This window comes from Festucalex cinctus, chromosome 9 (assembly GCF_051991245.1).
Source record: "Festucalex cinctus isolate MCC-2025b chromosome 9, RoL_Fcin_1.0, whole genome shotgun sequence".
In the NCBI taxonomy this organism is placed as follows: Eukaryota; Metazoa; Chordata; class Actinopteri; order Syngnathiformes; family Syngnathidae; genus Festucalex; species Festucalex cinctus.
In genome coordinates, this window is record NC_135419.1 from 1,877,972 (window position 1) to 1,897,233 (window position 19,262).

Consider the following 19,262-nt stretch of genomic DNA (forward strand, 5'->3'; position numbering starts at 1 on the left):
TTTTGTTTGTTTTTTAATGCCTGAGCGCCAACGATGCTGTTTCACAACTATTTTAGTGGCATCTCAACGAAAACAAAAGTCGGCCGGTTGTTCCTCTAAGTACTTTTACACGTCATTCCAGATGCTGATGTCGTCCCGCATCTAATTTTGAAGACGTGTGAAAGAACACCCAGTTCAATTATGCTCCTGCCACTATCGAGTTTCTCTGGGCACTGTGAAAATGCCTCGAAATGCAGAAATTTTTCCAGCCTCTCAGGAGTAAAAGGGTGACGATACTGCATTTTGAGGCTAGTGGGAAGTAGGACATACCCCACTTGGAGAACTCAAAATGTTCCGGGCAAAAGAAGTTGAACACTAACAAAAAAAAACAACATGGCTGCAGAGCTGCCAACTGTTCTGCCCAGAGGTGGTTGAGAACAACCAGGCTAAGAACTTGTGGGACTTCCAGACTGACAAACTGGTGATAGCCAACCAGCCTTGAGGGCTGGAGTGGTAGAGGATGACGTCATGCGCGTTCACGCAGCGTAGCAGACAAAAAAAAAAAAAAAAAAAGAAAAAAAGGACGTGGTGTTGTGCTAGCATTAGCCTGTGGTGTTAGCTAGCGTACGACACTGCGCGCATGAGCTGCTAACTTTCCACAGTCGGGATGCTGCAGTTACACATTTGTGCTAAAAATAGCTTTGGCATTAATAATAAGCACTGCTGCTAATTCGGTACAGTTCAAAAGCAAGTAAACAGACTTGCCAGCACTTTAATGATCATCATTCGGTCACGGCCGGCCGCGTTGTTGCGCTCGGGGTGACAATCGAGAGGACGCTGCACGTGACGTGGCCCGTACTCGAAGCCGATTGGCTACCGCGAGGCGAAACGCGACAAAAAGTTCCATTTTTTGAACTTGGACGAATGTGCGAATGTTGGTCACGAATGTGCGGATTTTCGCTGCTGCGCGCCGCGTCCCAACGCGCGAAACGTCGAACTCCATTGACTACAATGCAAACGCGCCGCCGATTCGCCATCCCTCGCTTTTGGTGGGAACGCAGCATTAGAGTATCCATTGAATAGAACTACTCAAGTACTTCGTAAACGGCAACTTCATATTTGTATTTTGAAAATCATAGCATGAGCCTCAAAATGACAAAAATACATATTGGCAGTGTGCAAATTCAAAATAGCCTCTGGCTAAATAAAGGAGCGCACGCTGCATGTCGCCTGGGTGAGAAGAATCCGCGTCTGTCACCACAACTCAACAGCATCATTTGAACTAAGGCAATAATAAATTCCATCTTTACACAATAACAGTTACACACAAAATATAAAAGGCAGCGTTTACATAAAAAAAAAAAAAAACAGGAAGTCAGCGCATAGCTGCAGCTATTGTCTGTAAAGTAGTCGTGGATTGAATGTGTTCTGACACTCTTGTTTCTGCCACATTTCATGTAAATGAGTCACTTTGAAACTTTGGCTTCCGCGTGGGGCCGCGGAGACTTTGCGTGCAGTCATGTGACTGCCTGTCTGCGTTTGATTGATGAAGTGGTGGCAAACGCCGCCAGTGGTTAAAGCTGAATTGCTGAAACAGAATCCTGTGACAGCGCCCAAAGGCAGAAGTCTCTACGTAGATCGCGCGACAAATAATAGATCGTTTAAAAAATAAAACAAATTTAAAAAAAAAAATAGCAAGCGGATTGTACAATTGCTCAATATTACGGAGCAAAAAGTAGCATTCCTTCATCACAAAAATACCCAAGTAAAAGTCAAAATATTTATATAATAATTGCGAAGCACTGCTATAAGGCATTAAATAGAGCCATGTGATTTATCCTGGCCAATCAAAAAAAAAAAAAAAAAAAAAAAAAAAGTCAGTAAATCATCACGCATGTGCAGTGAATAAAAAATTTGGAAGACGTCCTCATAACTTTAAATGTTGAAATAATACACAACAAATGCTCTTTAAAAATGTTGCTGAAAAAAAAAGCTTTTTTAATAAATAACCTCTTATTCCTCAAAAGGCTCGCAGGGGTGCTGGAGCCTATCCCAGCTGGCTTCAGGCAGTAGGCGGTGTACTCCCTCAACTATTTTGACCATTGTTCCTTTAATGAACTCGTGATGAGTCCAATCAACCTCTCACCTTCCCTGTGACAGGACAGTCAGTATTGTAGAGAATCGGGGTGTTAAAAAAAAAAATCGATTCGGCAATATATCGCGATTCTCGAATCGATTCAATAGGCAGACGAATCGATTTTTTAACAACCATTTTTGATGGAAAAATATTCAACGAATCATCTAACTTTCACACCTTAAGCATGGAAGAATTTTATATTAAATGGAACATTAAGCCTTAATAATTTATTTCAATTCTGTTCTAACATGAAAAAGTTTACAACCCGTTTGTTAAATACACAATTATAAAACGGAAGTTTCAGATCAATAAATAATACATTTTCATACAAATCTTTACAGTGTACGTGTACAAGTTTTACTGAATGGTATTTTCTAAATTTGAGTAAAAATAAAAAATCGCAACAATCGACTTGTAAATTCATATTGGGATTAATCGGTATCGAATCGAATCGTGACCTGCGAATCGTGATAAGGATCGAATCGTCAGGTACTGGGCAATTCGCACCCCTAGTAGAGAATGAACGGTTGGATGGATGATCCAAGAAATCCGAGAAAAAAATGCATTAGAAATCGAGATTTGTCAGTTTAAATGATTTTAAATTTGAATCAAGTCTGCTCGTACATCCCGAGACGTGTCTGCAAGAAATTTGGTCTCCATTTGGCAGCAAAGGAGACATATGGAAATAGCGTTTTCAATCAGCTCATTATCCCATCGCACGTGTCAATATGGGGCAACGCGGCTCTCGTCTGCTCGCGATCCCGACTCGTGAACTCGTCGTCAGGCAGCCCCGAGAAACAAAAGGCTCCTTCGCTCAGCTGGAGATGGGAGGAGCCGTCAGTCTCTTCGGCTCCGTTTGATGAGAGCATTTCAAGTGACACTTTGATCCTCGCTGCACACTGTTTGTTTTTCCTCCATGATGAAATTCAGCTCGAGAGGCGTGCAACAGGGCGCATCATTAAAAATGGGGCTCAAACACCAACAGCTACTCGGCTTGTCCTGAAAAACCACTCGTGACAATTTTGGGTCACATCAACATAAAAATAAATCAATAAATAAATGAATAAAAGACACAGCATGGTAGGAGGTGTAGAAATCGTACAGATGAACGGAAATCATGTGTTCTCCCCCGTGACAAAAGACTGAACTGAAAAAGTGTTTTTTTGAAATTCCGTCACAGCTTGTGATCAGCAAAGGCACAAAAAGCAGCCGTACACACAAACTATTGCTATTCTCATACTCATAATGTCGTCTGCCACTTTTTAAATACAGGATTACACACTTGAACTTTTTCTCAGTCTACACTAGGGGTGGGACGATACGGGTAAACCACGATTCGATACTGTGACGATAGTTGACTCAAGATATCGATAATATCACGATACACGATATCTACGATTTTTTGATATATTGTCAAAAAAAAATCTTAGCAATATATCATATGTGACTGAAACAGCTAAACAAATCCCCATAAAAATGAAAATGTATTTATTTCATGCCAAAACTAGTACAATGTACAAAATCTACATTGTGCCTCACAACTATAAACATTGTAAAGTGAGACAAATTAAAGTACAAAAACATTTATACCATAACACTGCCCAACTGGAAACATGACATCTACTAGGGGTGTGAATTGCCTCGTACCTGACGATTCGATTCGTATCACGATTCACAGGTCACGATTCGATTCGATACCGATTAATCCCGATACGAATTTATAAGTCGATTGTTGCGATTTATTTTCATTCAAATTTAGAAAATACTAATCAGTAAGCTTGTAGAGTGTAAGATTTATATGAAAATGTATTATTTATTTATCTGAAATTTCAGTCTTATAGAGGTTGTAATCTGTTTCATGTTTGAACAGCATTAAAATAAAATATTAAGGCTTAATGTTCTGTTCATATAACATTCTTCCATGCTCAAGGTGTGAATCCTTAAAAAAACAAAAAAAAAAAAAAAAAAAAAAAAAAAAAAAAAAAAAAAAAACGATTCTGCCGATTATTGAATCGATTCTAGAATCGCGCGATGTAGTATCGCGATATATCGCCGAATCGATTTTTTTTTTTTTTAACACCCCTAACATCTTCTGTCAGTGTATCGATAATTTATTGCAACAGAGAGCGCAACAATATATTGCGATATCGATTTTTGGGCTTATATTAATGTCTGGTGGTGATTTTGCCCTAAATCCCCCCAGCCCCCGGCCTGTATTTTGCAATATTTCTGCTTGTTTTGTAAACAGCAACCTCCACCCAATTTGCCGAGCGAGGAGGAGGGGCCGCAAACGGGGCCGGGCGAATTTGTCGGCTGAGTGACGTCACTCCTGCGGCAATTTGACAGCACGCACGGATTATTTTATTTTATTTTTTTCCACTCACTCACTCACAGAAGCTTACATGTGTGAATGAGTGAGTGAAAATAATCCGTGCGTGCTGTCAAGTTGCCGCGTGAGTGACGTCGCGCAAGCTAACAAATTCGCCCAGCCCCATTTGCGACACGCCCCCCCCGCCCTGCGATTGGCTGGAGCGGTGTAAACACGGACTTTCCACAGAAACGGCCCGCCGTTTACAAAACAAACACAAAATGGCAAAATACAGGCTGGGGATTTAGGACAAAATCACCACCAGACATAAAGAGAAACCCAGATCCGTAAATTGAGAAGTAGTTTGTTTGTTTAAACCCTGTATTTAAAAAGCACCTTTTCCCAAGTGAAAACGGCAGATCGAACCCTTTTAACGTTGTACATCAAGGAGAAATCTGTGACAACACATTTGAAATGTTAACAAAAGTTACCATTATGACTTTGTTCCCCTTTCAAATTCAGAGCCAGAAAAAAAGAAAATCCTTCACACCAGAGATCAGCTCAGGATGAATACAACATGACGACGAGCAGCCACCTTTTGTTAAGCACGCGCGGAAGAGGGAGAAGGCCAAAGTGTGTGCGTGTCTGAAAGAGGCTCTTTTTCCTTTCATAATTCCACTTTTGAAGAATTTTTACCCCATGCAGCGCCGACTGGCTGAAATATTATCAACAGAGAGACAGCTGTCATGTTGGGGTTGGTCAAAAAAAAAAAAAAAGACTGTGATTAAAAAGGTATATTGTGAAAGTGCTTTAAACAGGATGCCAGCAGTGTTGTTAAGAAGGAAGTCGAGGCTTCCTGTGGCGACAGGAGAGCTTGGCAACCTACATAAAAGCCCGTAGGGACAACGAGGCAGACTTTTTGGGAAGCCAAACAATGAAAAACGAGAGCATTGACAATTCGTAAAAACAAAACGATATCTGGGTAAAGCCTGCTAAATGATGATGAAGAAGAATTTTTATACTCAAAGCAGTCTAAATGAATCATGTTATTGTTTGATGATAACAGTACAACACACCAAAAAAAAAAAGAAGAAAAAAAAAAAAAAGAACAATAAATTTTTGAAATTTTGCATGGTCGCATGCAGTGTTATTATATTTTTGGAATTTTTCATCGTTTTTATTTCATTTCATTTCGAGTTTTGTTTTTTAAATTTAGTTAATTTTAATTAGTTTTCAGGGTGGTTCCATTAGTTATTACTTTTAGTTATTTAATTACTTTTAGTTTAGTTTAAGTTAGTTTCAGTATTAGTTTAAAAAAAAAAAAAAGTGTATTACTTGTGTGAAATATTTAAAAAAAAAAATAACAGCATGGGAGCGACGTCATCTTTTGGTGCTTTTCTATTGGCTGCTGCTAGATGATGTCACTTCTGTGTGACACATTTTCAAACGTCCTGATTCCGATTAATATCAAAAATAAATTACTTAAAATCACGTTTAAAATCATCCCAAAATGCTCATGCATTAAATTAATTGCCAAAGACTATAACAAAGGACATTTTTGCTCTAATTATAGTTAGTAGACACAAAAAAATGTTTATGTAACGCATGTGCATCAGGATAAAAAAAAAAACACACGCATATTTTCGGCTTACTAAATGTGCAAAGTTTGTCATCCTAACCGAGTGACAAAGTGCATCAATTTTGCATTGGCCTCTTGGGACGTACGCCCGATATACTCGACTCAATCCACAAATGGATAATGAGGGGAAAAGAAATTTTAAAAAAAATCACAGTTGGGGCGGATTCACAGGTGCGTTTCGTTTTATGTCGTTCGTCAGACTCGCACGCTGCAAAATGTTCTCTGAGGCAATTCACCGCATGGAGACGCACTCCTTGGTGACTCCTTTGAACTACAAGCAAAAAGCTCTGCACTCAAATGTGGAGTATGCATCGTATCACTTGGCACAATAGTTTTCCAGAGCGAGTGCAAGGAAAAAAAAACTAATACGTGATGGGCATTGCGATAAAAACGCACTCAACGGCAATTAAGTTCAAGTTAAATTGCGAGTTGATGGAAGAAGATGCGCTAATGGTTGGCGTACCCCAGCGTGTCTGCTAAACGACGCTCCGAGGAGCCCATTGGACACAGGAAAAAAAAAAAAAAAAAAAGTGCCTCTCCACATCATTAAGTTATTAGATTGGCCCAGGGCAGCACGTAAACAACTTCTCGCAGCACCGTACACACCGACAGTCTTTATTGGATGACTGAAGGGAAACGACTTCAGTAGACAAAATGGCTGAACGGTGGAAGTGAGGCAAAGGAGGTATTAGAGGAAAGTAGATGATGGGAAGATGACCTGCAGCGTTCGCGGTCAGGAGGACAGCTAACGAGCCGAATTTAGCGAAATAGATGCCGAGGGCATCGAGGTCCGATTTGGATTATCGGCCGCTGGCGCCTGTCGAGATTGTCCACCATTCAACACTTCCTTTCGCATCTCATTTGCCACTGAAAATGTTCATTCAGCACTTTTGGCGACACGTGAGGGCAAATTCCTCTCAAGGTCAACCAACTTGGGGGGGGTCGGCAATTTGGATTCCTTGTTACGGTAATTGGAAAGGAAACAAAGTCAATCACATATTTGAGGCCACCAATGAGATGGTAAATATGCTAACTGCGAGGAATACGGTATGAGAACGCACTCATTTTCAATTTGACGCCCGTAACGGGTTGCAAAAAAAAGCTGGGATGTTGACATGAATACCACCGTTACATCACATTTCTTTTTTTAAACAAAACATACGGTGGTGCCTCGACTTACGAACGTCCTTTCATACGAAAGTTTCAAGTTACGAACTCCTCAACAGGAAAATATTGCCTCTAGTTACGAAAGAAATTTCAGGATACGAAAGGTAAAACTACAGTATGGGCCGCTACTCGCAGCTCCCAAAGTTTCCTGAACGCAACATTCTAACAGCTGCTCTGCCATTGGCTATTACTGGCAACTTCCTGGCATCCAATTGGCTAAGAGTATTTGACCATAGATATAAGTTAGAATGAGTCTATGTCGCGTCCTCGTCATTCGCCCCTCAGGCCATGAGGTGTTTAGATATTTTTACATAAATATTAACCAACAGCCGACGAATTGGTGCAAAAATTCGAACAATTGTTGATTGATGAAGGCTCCGTTTTTAATTGCGACGGAAAAAGATCCCTGGCTGTACCTGAAGTTTCCATCAAGTTTTGGAATTTACTTGAAAGAATCACCCAGAAAATGTGTTGACGGAAAAAGAACGTCACTTTCCTTCGGTGCCTGATGGCGAAGGTTCACTTATCCGCCTGGGAGATCATGTGCGGCTTACATGATGTAAGCATGAGTGAGAGAGTGAGTGATAAAAAAACAAAAAACAAACAAAAAACAAGATAAGTAAGAATAAAAAAAGAAAATTCTTAGCTCATTCACTGCCATTGACGGAAAAAGACGTCAAATGATGCATTTTGGGGCTGTGATGCACAAGCAAAAACTCTCATATTACCAGATTGTTCTTGCCCAAAACGTACCCCAAATCATCCACGCCCTGACCTTGAGAACAGCCGACTGCGACTGCTGAAGCACCGGGCCGGCTGCCCCACTTTCAGCAAGATATCACACTCACGCGCTCAAGATATCTATGCATGACATTATAACAATCCAGGCCAATCCTGTCGTCTCATGTTTATTAATTGGGTTTGCTCCTTGGGATTTGGGCGTGACTGCCCCGAGTGTCAGAATGGCTCCCCCCGGCTGCAAAGGAGCGGCGGACTGCGATGAAACTGAGACCGACAACATTGTGGTCTGCGGATTTGCCATTTTTACACAAGCACTGCAGCACAAGTACACACGTCCTGCCTGCTCCACTCCGAATTTATGTCAGATTGAAACAAAATAGAAATAAGAATAGAAATTAACTTCTTTTTTTTTATGTTAGACATTAAAAATATTTTTCCAGGTTAAGACTTTGCCTTTTTATCAATCAACATCTGCAGCTTGTTGCCGCGCCGCAGGATGCAGAGCATCTTTGAGGGGAGAAACAATTAGAGCTGCCAATCAAACATCATGACCCAAGAAATGGATTCAAATTGGTTTCCACCTCCAGTTAGATGGTGATGGAGGTTGCAGCTCTCCCGTCTGAAAAGATTTGATTTTAGACTCACAAAAACAAGTCTAAATGGTGGCGCAGGTGGTGCAAGGCGATTTTGGCAGATTTTAGACTCGCATAAACAAGTCTAAATGGTGGCGCAGGTGGTGCAAGGCGATTTTGGCAGATTTTAGACTCACAAAAACAAGTGTAAATGGTGACGCAGGTGGTGTAAGGCGATTTTGGCAGATTTTAGACTCACAAAAGCAAGTCTAAATGGTGACGCAGGTGGTGCAAGGCGATTTTGGCAGATTTTAGACTCGCATAAACAAGTCTAAATGGTGGCGCAGGTGGTGTAAGGCGATTTTGGCAGATTTTAGACTCACAAAAACAAGTCTAAATGGTGACGTAGGTGGTGTAAGGCGATTTTGGCAGATTTTAGACTCACAAAAACAAGTCTAAATGGTGACGCAGGTGGTGCAAGGCGATTTTGGCAGATTTTAGACTCGCATAAACAAGTCTAAATGGTGACGCAGGTGGTGTAAAGCGATTTTGGCAGATTTTAGACTCACAAAAACAAGTCTAAATGGTGACGCAGGTGGTGCAAGGCGATTTTGGCAGATTTTAGACTCGCATAAACAAGTCTAAATGGTGGCGCAGGTGGTGTAAAGCGATTTTGGCAGATTTTAGACTCACAAAAACAAGTCTAAATGGTGGCGCAGGTGGTGTAAGGCGATTTTGGCAGATTTTAGACTCACAAAAACAAGTCTAAATGGTGGCGCAGGTGGTGTAAAGCGATTTTGGCAGATTTTAGACTCGCATAAACAAGTCTAAATGGTGGCGCAGGTGGTGTAAGGCGATTTGGGCAGATTTTAGACTCACAAAAACAAGTCTAAATGGTGGCGCAGGTGGTGCAAGGCGATTTTGGCAGATTTTAGACTCGCATAAACAAGTCTAAATGGTGGCGCAGGTGGTGTAAAGCGATTTTGGCAGATTTTAGACTCACAAAAACAAGTCTAAATGGTGGCGCAGGTGGTGTAAGGCGATTTGGGCAGATTTTAGACTCACAAAAACAAGTCTAAATGGTGACGCAGGTGGTGCAAGGCGATTTTGGCAGATTTTAGACTCGCATAAACAAGTCTAAATGGTGGCGCAGGTGGTGTAAAGCGATTTTGGCAGATTTTAGACTCACAAAAACAAGTCTAAATGGTGACGCAGGTGGTGCAAGGCGATTTTGGCAGATTTTAGACTCACAAAAGCAAGTCTAAATGGTGACGCAGGTGGTGCAAGGCGATTTTGGCAGATTTTAGACTCGCATAAACAAGTCTAAATGGTGGCGCAGGTGGTGTAAAGCGATTTTGGCAGATTTTAGACTTACAAAAACAAGTCTAAATGGTGACGCAGGTGGTGCAAGGCGATTTTGGCAGATTTTAGACTCACAAAAGCAAGTCTAAATGGTGACGCAGGTGGTGTAAGGCGATTTTGGCAGATTTTAGACTCACAAAAGCAAGTCTAAATGGTGACGCAGGTGGTGTAAGGCGATTTTGGCAGATTTTAGACTCGCATAAACAAGTCTAAATGGTGGCGCAGGTGGTGTAAAGCGATTTGAGCAGATTTTAGACTCACAAAAACAAGTCTAAATGGTGACGCAGGTGGTGTAAGGCGATTTTGGCAGATTTTAGACTCGCATAAACAAGTCTAAATGGTGGCGCAGGTGGTGTCACGCGATGTTGGCAGATTTTAGACTCCCAAAAACAAGTCTAAATGGTGGCGCAGGTGGTGTAAGGCGATTTTGGCAGATTTTAGACTCCCAAAAACAAGTCTAAATGGTGACGCAGGTGGTGTCACGCGATTTTGGCAGATTTGATCGAGTGCAGTTCACCAGTATATCTCACCTTTGAAAATGCGGCGAGTTAATTTCGATTTAAAAATTACCTGTACATTTTTTTTTTTACGGTGCTGACAGACTACTTCAAGATTATTGCCCCTAAGAAAAATGTTTTTAATAACAGTCAATGGCTCATATATGATGACCACTACATATGGCACCAGTCCCAAAAGTTTCAAGTGGTCTTTTCAATATTCATGTGTATTATAAAAGTGCATTATTCAAAGTATTTTTTTGTTGCACCATTTATGTCTCCCTCAGCGTCGACACAGACTCGAGTTATTTCTACTGCCCACCGTGCTGCATCATGTGCTGACTGATACACTCTTAACACAATATTCATAATTCATTAAGCAAATTAAATTCCCAGCATGTGCAAGTTCGGCTTCTCATTTCAACGTTTGGAGACGAGCGCCCGGCGCGGGTTTTTGCGGATTCTCGTTCCGAGCTAAATTGAAAGCATCGGCCCATTACGAGCGAGGCCATCGCGGCGGAAGTCGATATGACGATCTCGCTAATGGGAATCAAAATGAAATTTGAGTCCATCACAAATCAAGAGTAGACGCTGCGATTATTCCATTGCGCATTATTTCCTCGGTATGCCATCAAGATATCAGGCAGGCCTCATTAGAGCAAACGAGGAAATGTGCGGGAGAGCCACTGGAAAGTCCAAACGTCTCACCTACATCCTGATATTGATCTGAACGAGATGTTTAGGTGTGCTGTGTGATGTTTTATCCAATTCCACTTCATTTGTACAATAATTGTAATTTTTCTTAATCACAAATATTCATCCATCTATAGCAAACTTTTTCATTTGAGGGCCACATACAGAAAATCAGAAGGACGCAAGGGCCACATCATGTTATGAAGAAAAATTGTGTTTAGTCCTAAAAATTGTACAAATAATTTATTTGTCCTTTTGCATATTTAGAAAAATGCTACAGTATATAAACCAATTTATTTGTAATATGGCAGTCGGGTTATTATAGTTTCGGAATTTTTCATTTTAGTTAGTTTTTATTAGTTTTCAGGGTGGTTCTGTTAGTTTTTATTAGTTTCGTTCTTTTAAAAAAAATGCTTAGTTTAGTTTGTTAATTTCAGTATTAGCATTAGTTTAAAAAAATGTGTATTACATGTGCGCAATATTTCAAAACAGCATGGGCAGAACTTCATCTTTTGGTGCTTTTCTATTGGCTGCTGCTAGATGACGTCACTTCTGTGTGACACACTTTCAAACGTCATTATTCCGGTTGATATCAAAATAAATCTACTACAAATCACATTTAAAATCATCCCCAAAGGCTCATACATTCAATTAATTAGCAAAGACGAAAACGAAGGACATAAAACATTTTTGTTTTATTTTACTTGAACCGAGTCAAATGGCATTTTTAGCATATGTCGCGGGCCACTGAAAAACGGACGGCGGGCCGCAAATGGCCCCCCGGGCCCTAGTTTGGACTCCACTGATCTATAGCCTGTGATGTACAGTGACAAGCAGAAGAATCAAATGCTACAGCAGGAAGTCAAATAAATGTGGTTCTTCTCCACCTGTTGCCATTCATGCAACAGACGCCTCCAGCGACTACATCGGCATTGTGGTCAATTAAATAGGCCCAAATTGTTGTTGTACAAAGTTAGCAAAACAAATCATCAACAGTAAAAAATTATTTTCTTTTTTTTTTCTTGAAGCAAATTTGTACTTTCCTACGTTTACTTAAAAATGAGTTTAATTAAAGCCACAATATTTGTTTACACAGAAATCTTGTAGTTCAACTCAAGTACAGAATGTTGGTACTTTTTCCCATCTCTGAGCTGGAGCTGGCAAGGAGAAGCGGATGCAGAGCTGGATGGGAGATAGACGAGAGTGCAGAGGGGGAAACCTTTTGATCTGTGCTCAGATCGGAGTGAGTGTTTGGAAGAAAAAAAAACAAAAAAAAAACAGAACAGCAAAGAACATGCGCTCAAATCCCAATACGGAACGCACGAACAAATGAGGAGAGAGTGAGAGAGAAGGACAGAGATGGGAAAAAAAAAAGGAAAAAAAAGAAGAAAAAAAAAAGAGGATGACTGAGGGAGAAGAGGAAGATAAAGTAGCGGGAGACGGATAAGACCAGGATGTTAAAAGGATTTCGGTGCGGGGGATGTTTGGGGAGTTCTCTGCAGTCCTTTGCTAAAGCAATTAGTATTGAACCCCTTCTTGGAAAGTGGAGCGGTCGCTAACGTCGTTAGCTGCAGACGACCAAGTCGAGCAAAAGCCCCCCAGCCCCCGTTAGACTCCATGTTTTCATTGCCGTGTCAGGTTTGCATTGCGATTACAAATATGACATGTATTGAAAGGTGGGAAGAAAAATCGGCACCTCTTTGCTGCATGCTGAGATGTTTAAAAAAAAAAAAAAAAAAAAAAAAAAAAAAAAAAAAGCTGCGTAATTACAAGTCTCTAATTACTGCATTCAAGAACAGTTTAAGAACAATCAAGAGCTGTAAAGAGTAGTATCGAATATCCTCCGTTTGATGCGCGCCAGGTGAATCTCAGCGCTTACCTTGGAAAATGGCGGCATTCTGGATGATAATCCGTTTGAGTTGAGCGCTGACCACTCGCAGGCTGGACTCCATGTTGCTGCGAGCGGCTAACTGGTAGCGCTCCTCCATCTTTTTGGAACAGCAGGCGGGGCCTTTGGTGTGGCAAACCTGCAGGTCAGCACCTGGCGGGAAATCAACCGGGACATGAGGGGGTGTGAGTCTGCGATGAGTGCAAAGGAATGAAGCCAAATAGCCACTGATTGTGTCATTTTAGAACGGCTTCGCATTATAAGGCGCACCTTCAATGAATGACATATTCTAAACCGTTTTCCATATATAAGACGCACCGCATTATAAGGCACACCGCAGCATAAGGCGCACCTTCAATGAATGACATATTTTACATCTTTTCCATATATAGGGTGCACCTTCAGTGAACGACATAGTGCGAACCTTTTTCCATATACAAGACGCACCGCACTATAAGGCGCATCGATTTATAAGGCGCGCCGGCAATGAATGGCATATGCTAAATCTTCTTCCATATATAAGGCGCACTGCAGTATAAGGCGCACCCTCAGTGAATGGCATATTCTGAATTGTTTCCCATATATAAGACGCACCGCATTATAAGGCGCACCTTCAACGAATGACACATTTTAAATCGTTTTCCATATATAAGGTACAACGTATTATAAGGCGCACCTCCAATGAATGACATATTCTAAATCCTTTTCCATATATAAGGCGCGCCGCATTATAAGGCGCACCTTCAGCGAATGTCATATTTTGAAACGTTTCCATATATAAGGCGCATCGATTTATAAGGCGCACCTTCAATGAATGACAATTGAGTGCAAGGAACGGAGCCAAATAGCCACTGATTGTGTCATTTTAGAACGGCTTCTCCCTTGCAAAGCACCAATCAGACCAGATCGTACCTTTTAATAAACTTAAGATTATTCTGAAGATTATCCATCCATCCATCCATTTTCTTGGCCACTTATTCCTCACAAGGGTCGCTGGCGCCTATCTCAGCCGGCTCTGGGCAGGAGGCGGGGTTACACCCTGGACTGGTTGCCAGCCAATCGCAGGGCACACAGAGACGAACAACCATCCACACTCACACGCACACCTTGGGACAATTCGGAGCGCCCAATTAAGCTGCCATGCATGTCTTTGGAATGTGGGAGGAGACCGGAGTACCCGGAGAAGACCCACGCGGGCACGGGGAGAACATGCAAACTCCACCCAGGAAGGTCCGAGCCTGGACTCGAACCGGAGTCCTCAGAACTGGGAGGCGGACGTGCTAACCACTCGACCACCGTGCCGCCTTATTCTGAAGATTGTTTCATGAAAAATAAACAGCCGCTAAAAATACGAGTCGTTTTGTGTTTGCGCTGTGTTGTTTTCCACAGAGATCAATTTGGTCAAGAGGAACTTCGGCACCACTCAAGGCTGCAGTAAGATCAAAAGTCTTTTTTATTTGATTTTTTTCTTTCCCCCCCCCCCGTCAAATTTAGGAGCCAGGAGCATTGAATCTTGCAGGCAAACAAACCCAGCATGTTCTTAGATAACACCAACACTTGATAAGATTGACGCGAATGAAATGCGCAGTTGCCAAGAAATGCCCAAAGGATGTTTACACAAAAATTGATAAGAGCTAATTGGGCGCACAAAAAAAGATCTTTTCAAAAGTGGATGACAATAGAAGTCAAACTAAGAATGTTACTCGTCTCGGTGCGTGTACAATAACTGCTTTTCATTTAATAAACCACCACCAGAGGGCAGCGAGACAAGTTAAGACAGTCTGAATGTTTCATTACATCTGAATTAGCTTTCAAATCCAATATGGTGGGATAAAAAGGCAAAATCATAGCAGCTGATTCTATCCATCATTTTGCTCAGATATGTTCCGAACTAACTCCGACTGCTTTGTCGGGACGTAAAGTATTGCTTCGCCTTCCAAAAACGGAATCTCGATTGGCCCTTCAAGCTATTGATCTTGAGAACCAGACCCGAGACTCGAAACGGCAGGCAGGGGATGACGATTTAGTGCAGCGATGCAGCCGAGTGTCAGTCAAACTGATTAACGAGCAGCAGGGAGCAACATGGCCAAAGACTTCGACTAAAAACTTTCCTGATCTCGACCCGGCTCAACTTTGTCCTGGTGGAGGAGCGACAGTCTAATCAAGGCAACAAAAACTGTCACGCGCTTTTTGTGCACATGCACACTGAACCTTGACAATTCAACATGCTGAGCAGCTGTCAAGGTTTTTCATTGTATACCTCTTCAATAGCCAGATGATCACCCTTCTGCTTGTTGCTAACTTGACAAAAATAAATAAATAAATAATCCTGACAATGCCGCTTGGTGTCATGACAGAAAGCTAATGGACAAAAAAGGGTCTTGAGGATGACCTCTTGCGTGTCTAACAAGCTTAAGCCAGCAGAACGGTGCACCTCATACACAGTTACTACTATGCGCGTTTAATGAAGACACGTTGGGGAACAGGACATGAATTAACATATCAGATATATTAAAAGTTGTACTTATTGTAATCATACAACTATCAGTGTAACCTCAAGCCATAGAGACGTTTCAAATCGTTTTACCTTTTGACTAGTTTTAGTGCCGTATGAACAGCAGACGTGTTTGTTCTTCCCTGCTCGCTATAAATACGACCGAGTTTAAAGCCTGCAGTGGTCTAAGAAGCATTCAAAAGCGTGGCCAAGTCCATTTTAGTGATACTATTCTTCACTTAAAACATGATTCATCCTTTTGAAGGTGAAGCAAAACACCAACAACAACAACCAGTTACATTATTAGATTCGATAACTTCGGTTCTCTGTTATACAATGAAAGAGAGCTAATAGTGAACATGTTCCCAACTAAATAAACGCCCTTCAGTGTTGTTGTACTACAGTTGGGGAGGGTTTTTTTATCACATTTGCAAGTGATCACAAGAAGCTCTTGGGCAGCTTTCTCATCCGAGTTCCAGCTGTGTGCATTTGCCAAAAAATCCTTTGCCAGTCTGATCCGCGCAAGGCCAAAGTATTTGTTTCAGCACAGACGAACAAAAAGACAGAAAGAAAGAAATCACATCCTCTTTTGTGATGATCTGCAGGTGCAGATTTTGACGCACTACTGTATAGAAGCTCACTATTATCAGTTCCAAATCAGTATTGTTTATGTATGCAAGTTCTTTGGAATCACATCAAAAGTTTGTAAAACTGCGATTTAGTCTTTGCTGTTTTACCCAACATTATTAAAATTCTGTTTAGCCTTCCCGGTGCACCTCATTTAATTAACCTGTAGCCTTCCATGAGAGAACAAATCAATATCACAAAAACACATATACAGTACGTGCAAAGTAAAACTAAAATTATATACTTCAACGTCTGTTTAGAAATGTGGATTTATTCTGTTTTGAAAGACATTTTATGATGTGCTAATAATCCAGTCATTGCACACAGAATAGATTTTGGCTCGCTACTCGTCCCAACATATTATCCTTATCCTCACATCATGTTCATACCTGGCACAGTTATTACATTTTAATTATATTGAAACCACTGATTGGCTAACCGTCTGATTCACCTGCGCGATTGTCACACATCTGTGAACTTGAAACAAACATTGTTTCATTAGACTTATTTATTCCTTAACTCATTTGCTCCCAATAACGTGTAAATACGTTTTTTTTATGTTCTAAGTGTCCCAAAGACGTATTTATACGTTGTTTTTTTTTGTTTTGTTTTATGCTAGAGCATGCAGAAGGCTTTGATGCAGCCTCTCAACTGCAAAGAACGGTTGCAAAAATGGTAGTTATTACACAAACGGCCAGTAGGTGGCAGCAGAGCAAAGGAGATCAACCAGGGCCATCTAGAAAAGAAAAAAAAAAGCTCAATGACTTACAATTTGAAATAGATTTGTGAAAACTGATGAAACTTAGCTCTCTTCTAATGCTAATTGCTGCAAAACGGAAACAGATAGAAACATACTTTTTTTTTTCCTGATGAAAGAAGAGACTTTAATCTTTCTTTTTATAAGTTCCATACTTTTATAGCAATAGAACACAATATTCTGTGGGCCTTGCAAATTCAGTCAAAATCCAGTAAAACAGCCGGGAGCCAACGGGATTGCGAAATGTGAAAATGGCGGCGAGTGAATGAGTTTTAACAGCAGCCTGCCTGACACCTTATCCGGATAAATTATCTTACTACAATGTTCTTTTTGACCTCCCGCTTCGGAAACATTAGAATAATGTCATATTGATTATTTGTTGTCGTGTGAGATGACACTTGAATCCTCCTACATTATATCATCATCGCACTTTTCACTTCTTCGCACGTTTCACAGACACATTCTATTTTTGTAGGGCGTCTTGTTGTGTACTGCAGATCCACGTTTAAAGGGAAAAAAAGGAAAATTGACTGAACTAAAGTGCTTCACTAATTAAAAACGCATTAACCTTTCATTTTGAAACACTTTTATGAATCCAAAACAGAGCAGTGGTCCACCATTGCCGATCAGAATTATTTATGGTTCCACAAAATAAACAATGTACTTTTCGTCAGTCCGTTTTCCCGTTGCTGTAAACCGTAAAAGCTCAGAGAGTAACTGGAAACGCACGATACTACACTATTTTCATGTGTGATTATTCTCTGATGTTTGACGTGGCGTCCAAACTAAAATCACTGCATCAATCACACCCCTGTAAATTAGCTGCTGCTGAAGAACAACAGGGAACACCTCCTAGGATGGTGCGGTGCTATTTTAACATCCGTCTTTGCGCAAAACAGAGCATCTTATTATGTTAAAGCGTTTCTAAACGCTACATCAAAGGTGCTGCAGAGATTTTATTTGCGCTACGCAGGTGCAATTAAGTCTTTTCTTTAATACGGAATAATTTCAAATGCACATTCCAACAGTGCATGTCAATTTATTTTAAGTAGGGTAACTGTGTGCGTACGTGGCCATGTGAAAAAAAGTCAAATTATGAGCCAACTGTGTCGAACCGTCCTCTGGCTGACTGCATGGTGAAGTTACTTCCTTGAATTTCTCTTTAGTTGAAAACAGACAGACTTGGAGATTTGCGGAGACTAAATATTTCGATGGATGTGTCGGATGTTTCCCCCCCCTCCAGCGGCTGTCAGATATCTGCTGGCCCAGGTGGAGGGTGTTTGATTAAAAGTGGATGCATGGAGAGAGAAAAAAAAAAAAAAAAAAAACATTGCCGGAGCTGCATGTACCCGCAGATGGGAGATGAATATGAAATGTCGAGAGGGCATGCCAAAAAAATGTTTTAATGCATGTCACGCTTCTTCCACTATTTACGTTGCAGCCTTTTCAGATTTGTTCCACTCTTTCCTGTTTTCCAAGAACATTTGCTGGCATAGAGAAAAAAAGAGAATGTGGAGATTATATGACAGTTTACCTGGAGGACATTGAACATGACACTGAAACACCTGATGAACATACACGTGCCCAAAACTGATTTGACTCGTTACTGTAACTAAGGGTGTGTGTGTGTTGTTGTTTTTTCTTAGGTGAATCTTCATCAACTAAACATCAGTAATCTTTGAGGCCATGAATTGTGATTTGTGATCAATCCATCATTACAATTAAATGTCAAATTCGGTCCAATAAAAATCACAGATAAGCTAAAGAAATCGACCATGCTTGGATTAATGATCACTTATTTGTATCCTGACGGTTTGAAACGAATTGAATTGAATTTAACATCATATTTTGCAGGTTCGAATTATTTGAGCTCATCGACATCCGGCTGACAATCAGTGGCGCATTCACGGACATCCCGTTCGTTAAAGTGAATTAGGCACAGGGCGAAGTCGTTACCTGACACGGCGGTTTCGGGGACCCACTTGGATCCCGGGTGCAGGCTCTGAAACACGGCGCGAACCTCCTGGCAGTTCGGCGCCTGCCCCCCGGTACCGGAGAACAACCGGAGGAAGGCGCACAAAAGAAGGGCACTGGTGGCTCTTAAACTAAACATGGCCGGCAAGCGAAACTTAACTGCAACAGCACTGGAAACGTCATATACCAACGTCTGTACAAATGATACGAAAGCGTTAATAAAAGTTCGAAGATCCGGTGTTTGATGACGCTGCCATCTTGTGCATCAGCATCCTTTTTTCTTTTTTTTTTTCGCGAGTCCGCCAGCATCCACGCGAGCAAGTCCGACACTGGCTGGCAAGTTGTGATCTCCACCACCGAACGCTGCTCCAGTCAAGTCAATTAAATGCATGTGCGAGAGCGCGCGCGCACATGCGCACACCTGCCT

At 41.2% G+C, this 19,262-nt stretch overlaps 1 protein-coding gene across 4 annotated transcripts in view; it reads right to left on the reverse strand.

The window, feature by feature from the left end:
- The window catches only part of gpc3 (glypican 3), a 112,279-nt gene extending 93,017 nt beyond the window's left edge, over positions 1-19,262 (reverse strand). For 3 of the 4 annotated variants that reach the window (XM_077532732.1, XM_077532733.1, XM_077532734.1), the window contains exons 1-2: positions 18,818-19,262; positions 12,975-13,136 (exon numbers count right to left, since the gene is read on the reverse strand). In XM_077532732.1, coding sequence (XP_077388858.1) covers positions 12,975-13,136; positions 18,818-18,974 — 319 coding nt within the window. In that variant the 5' untranslated portion in view covers positions 18,975-19,262. The remainder of the gene's footprint in view (positions 1-12,974; positions 13,137-18,817) is intronic. The other variant, XM_077532731.1, reaches the window with a different exon arrangement.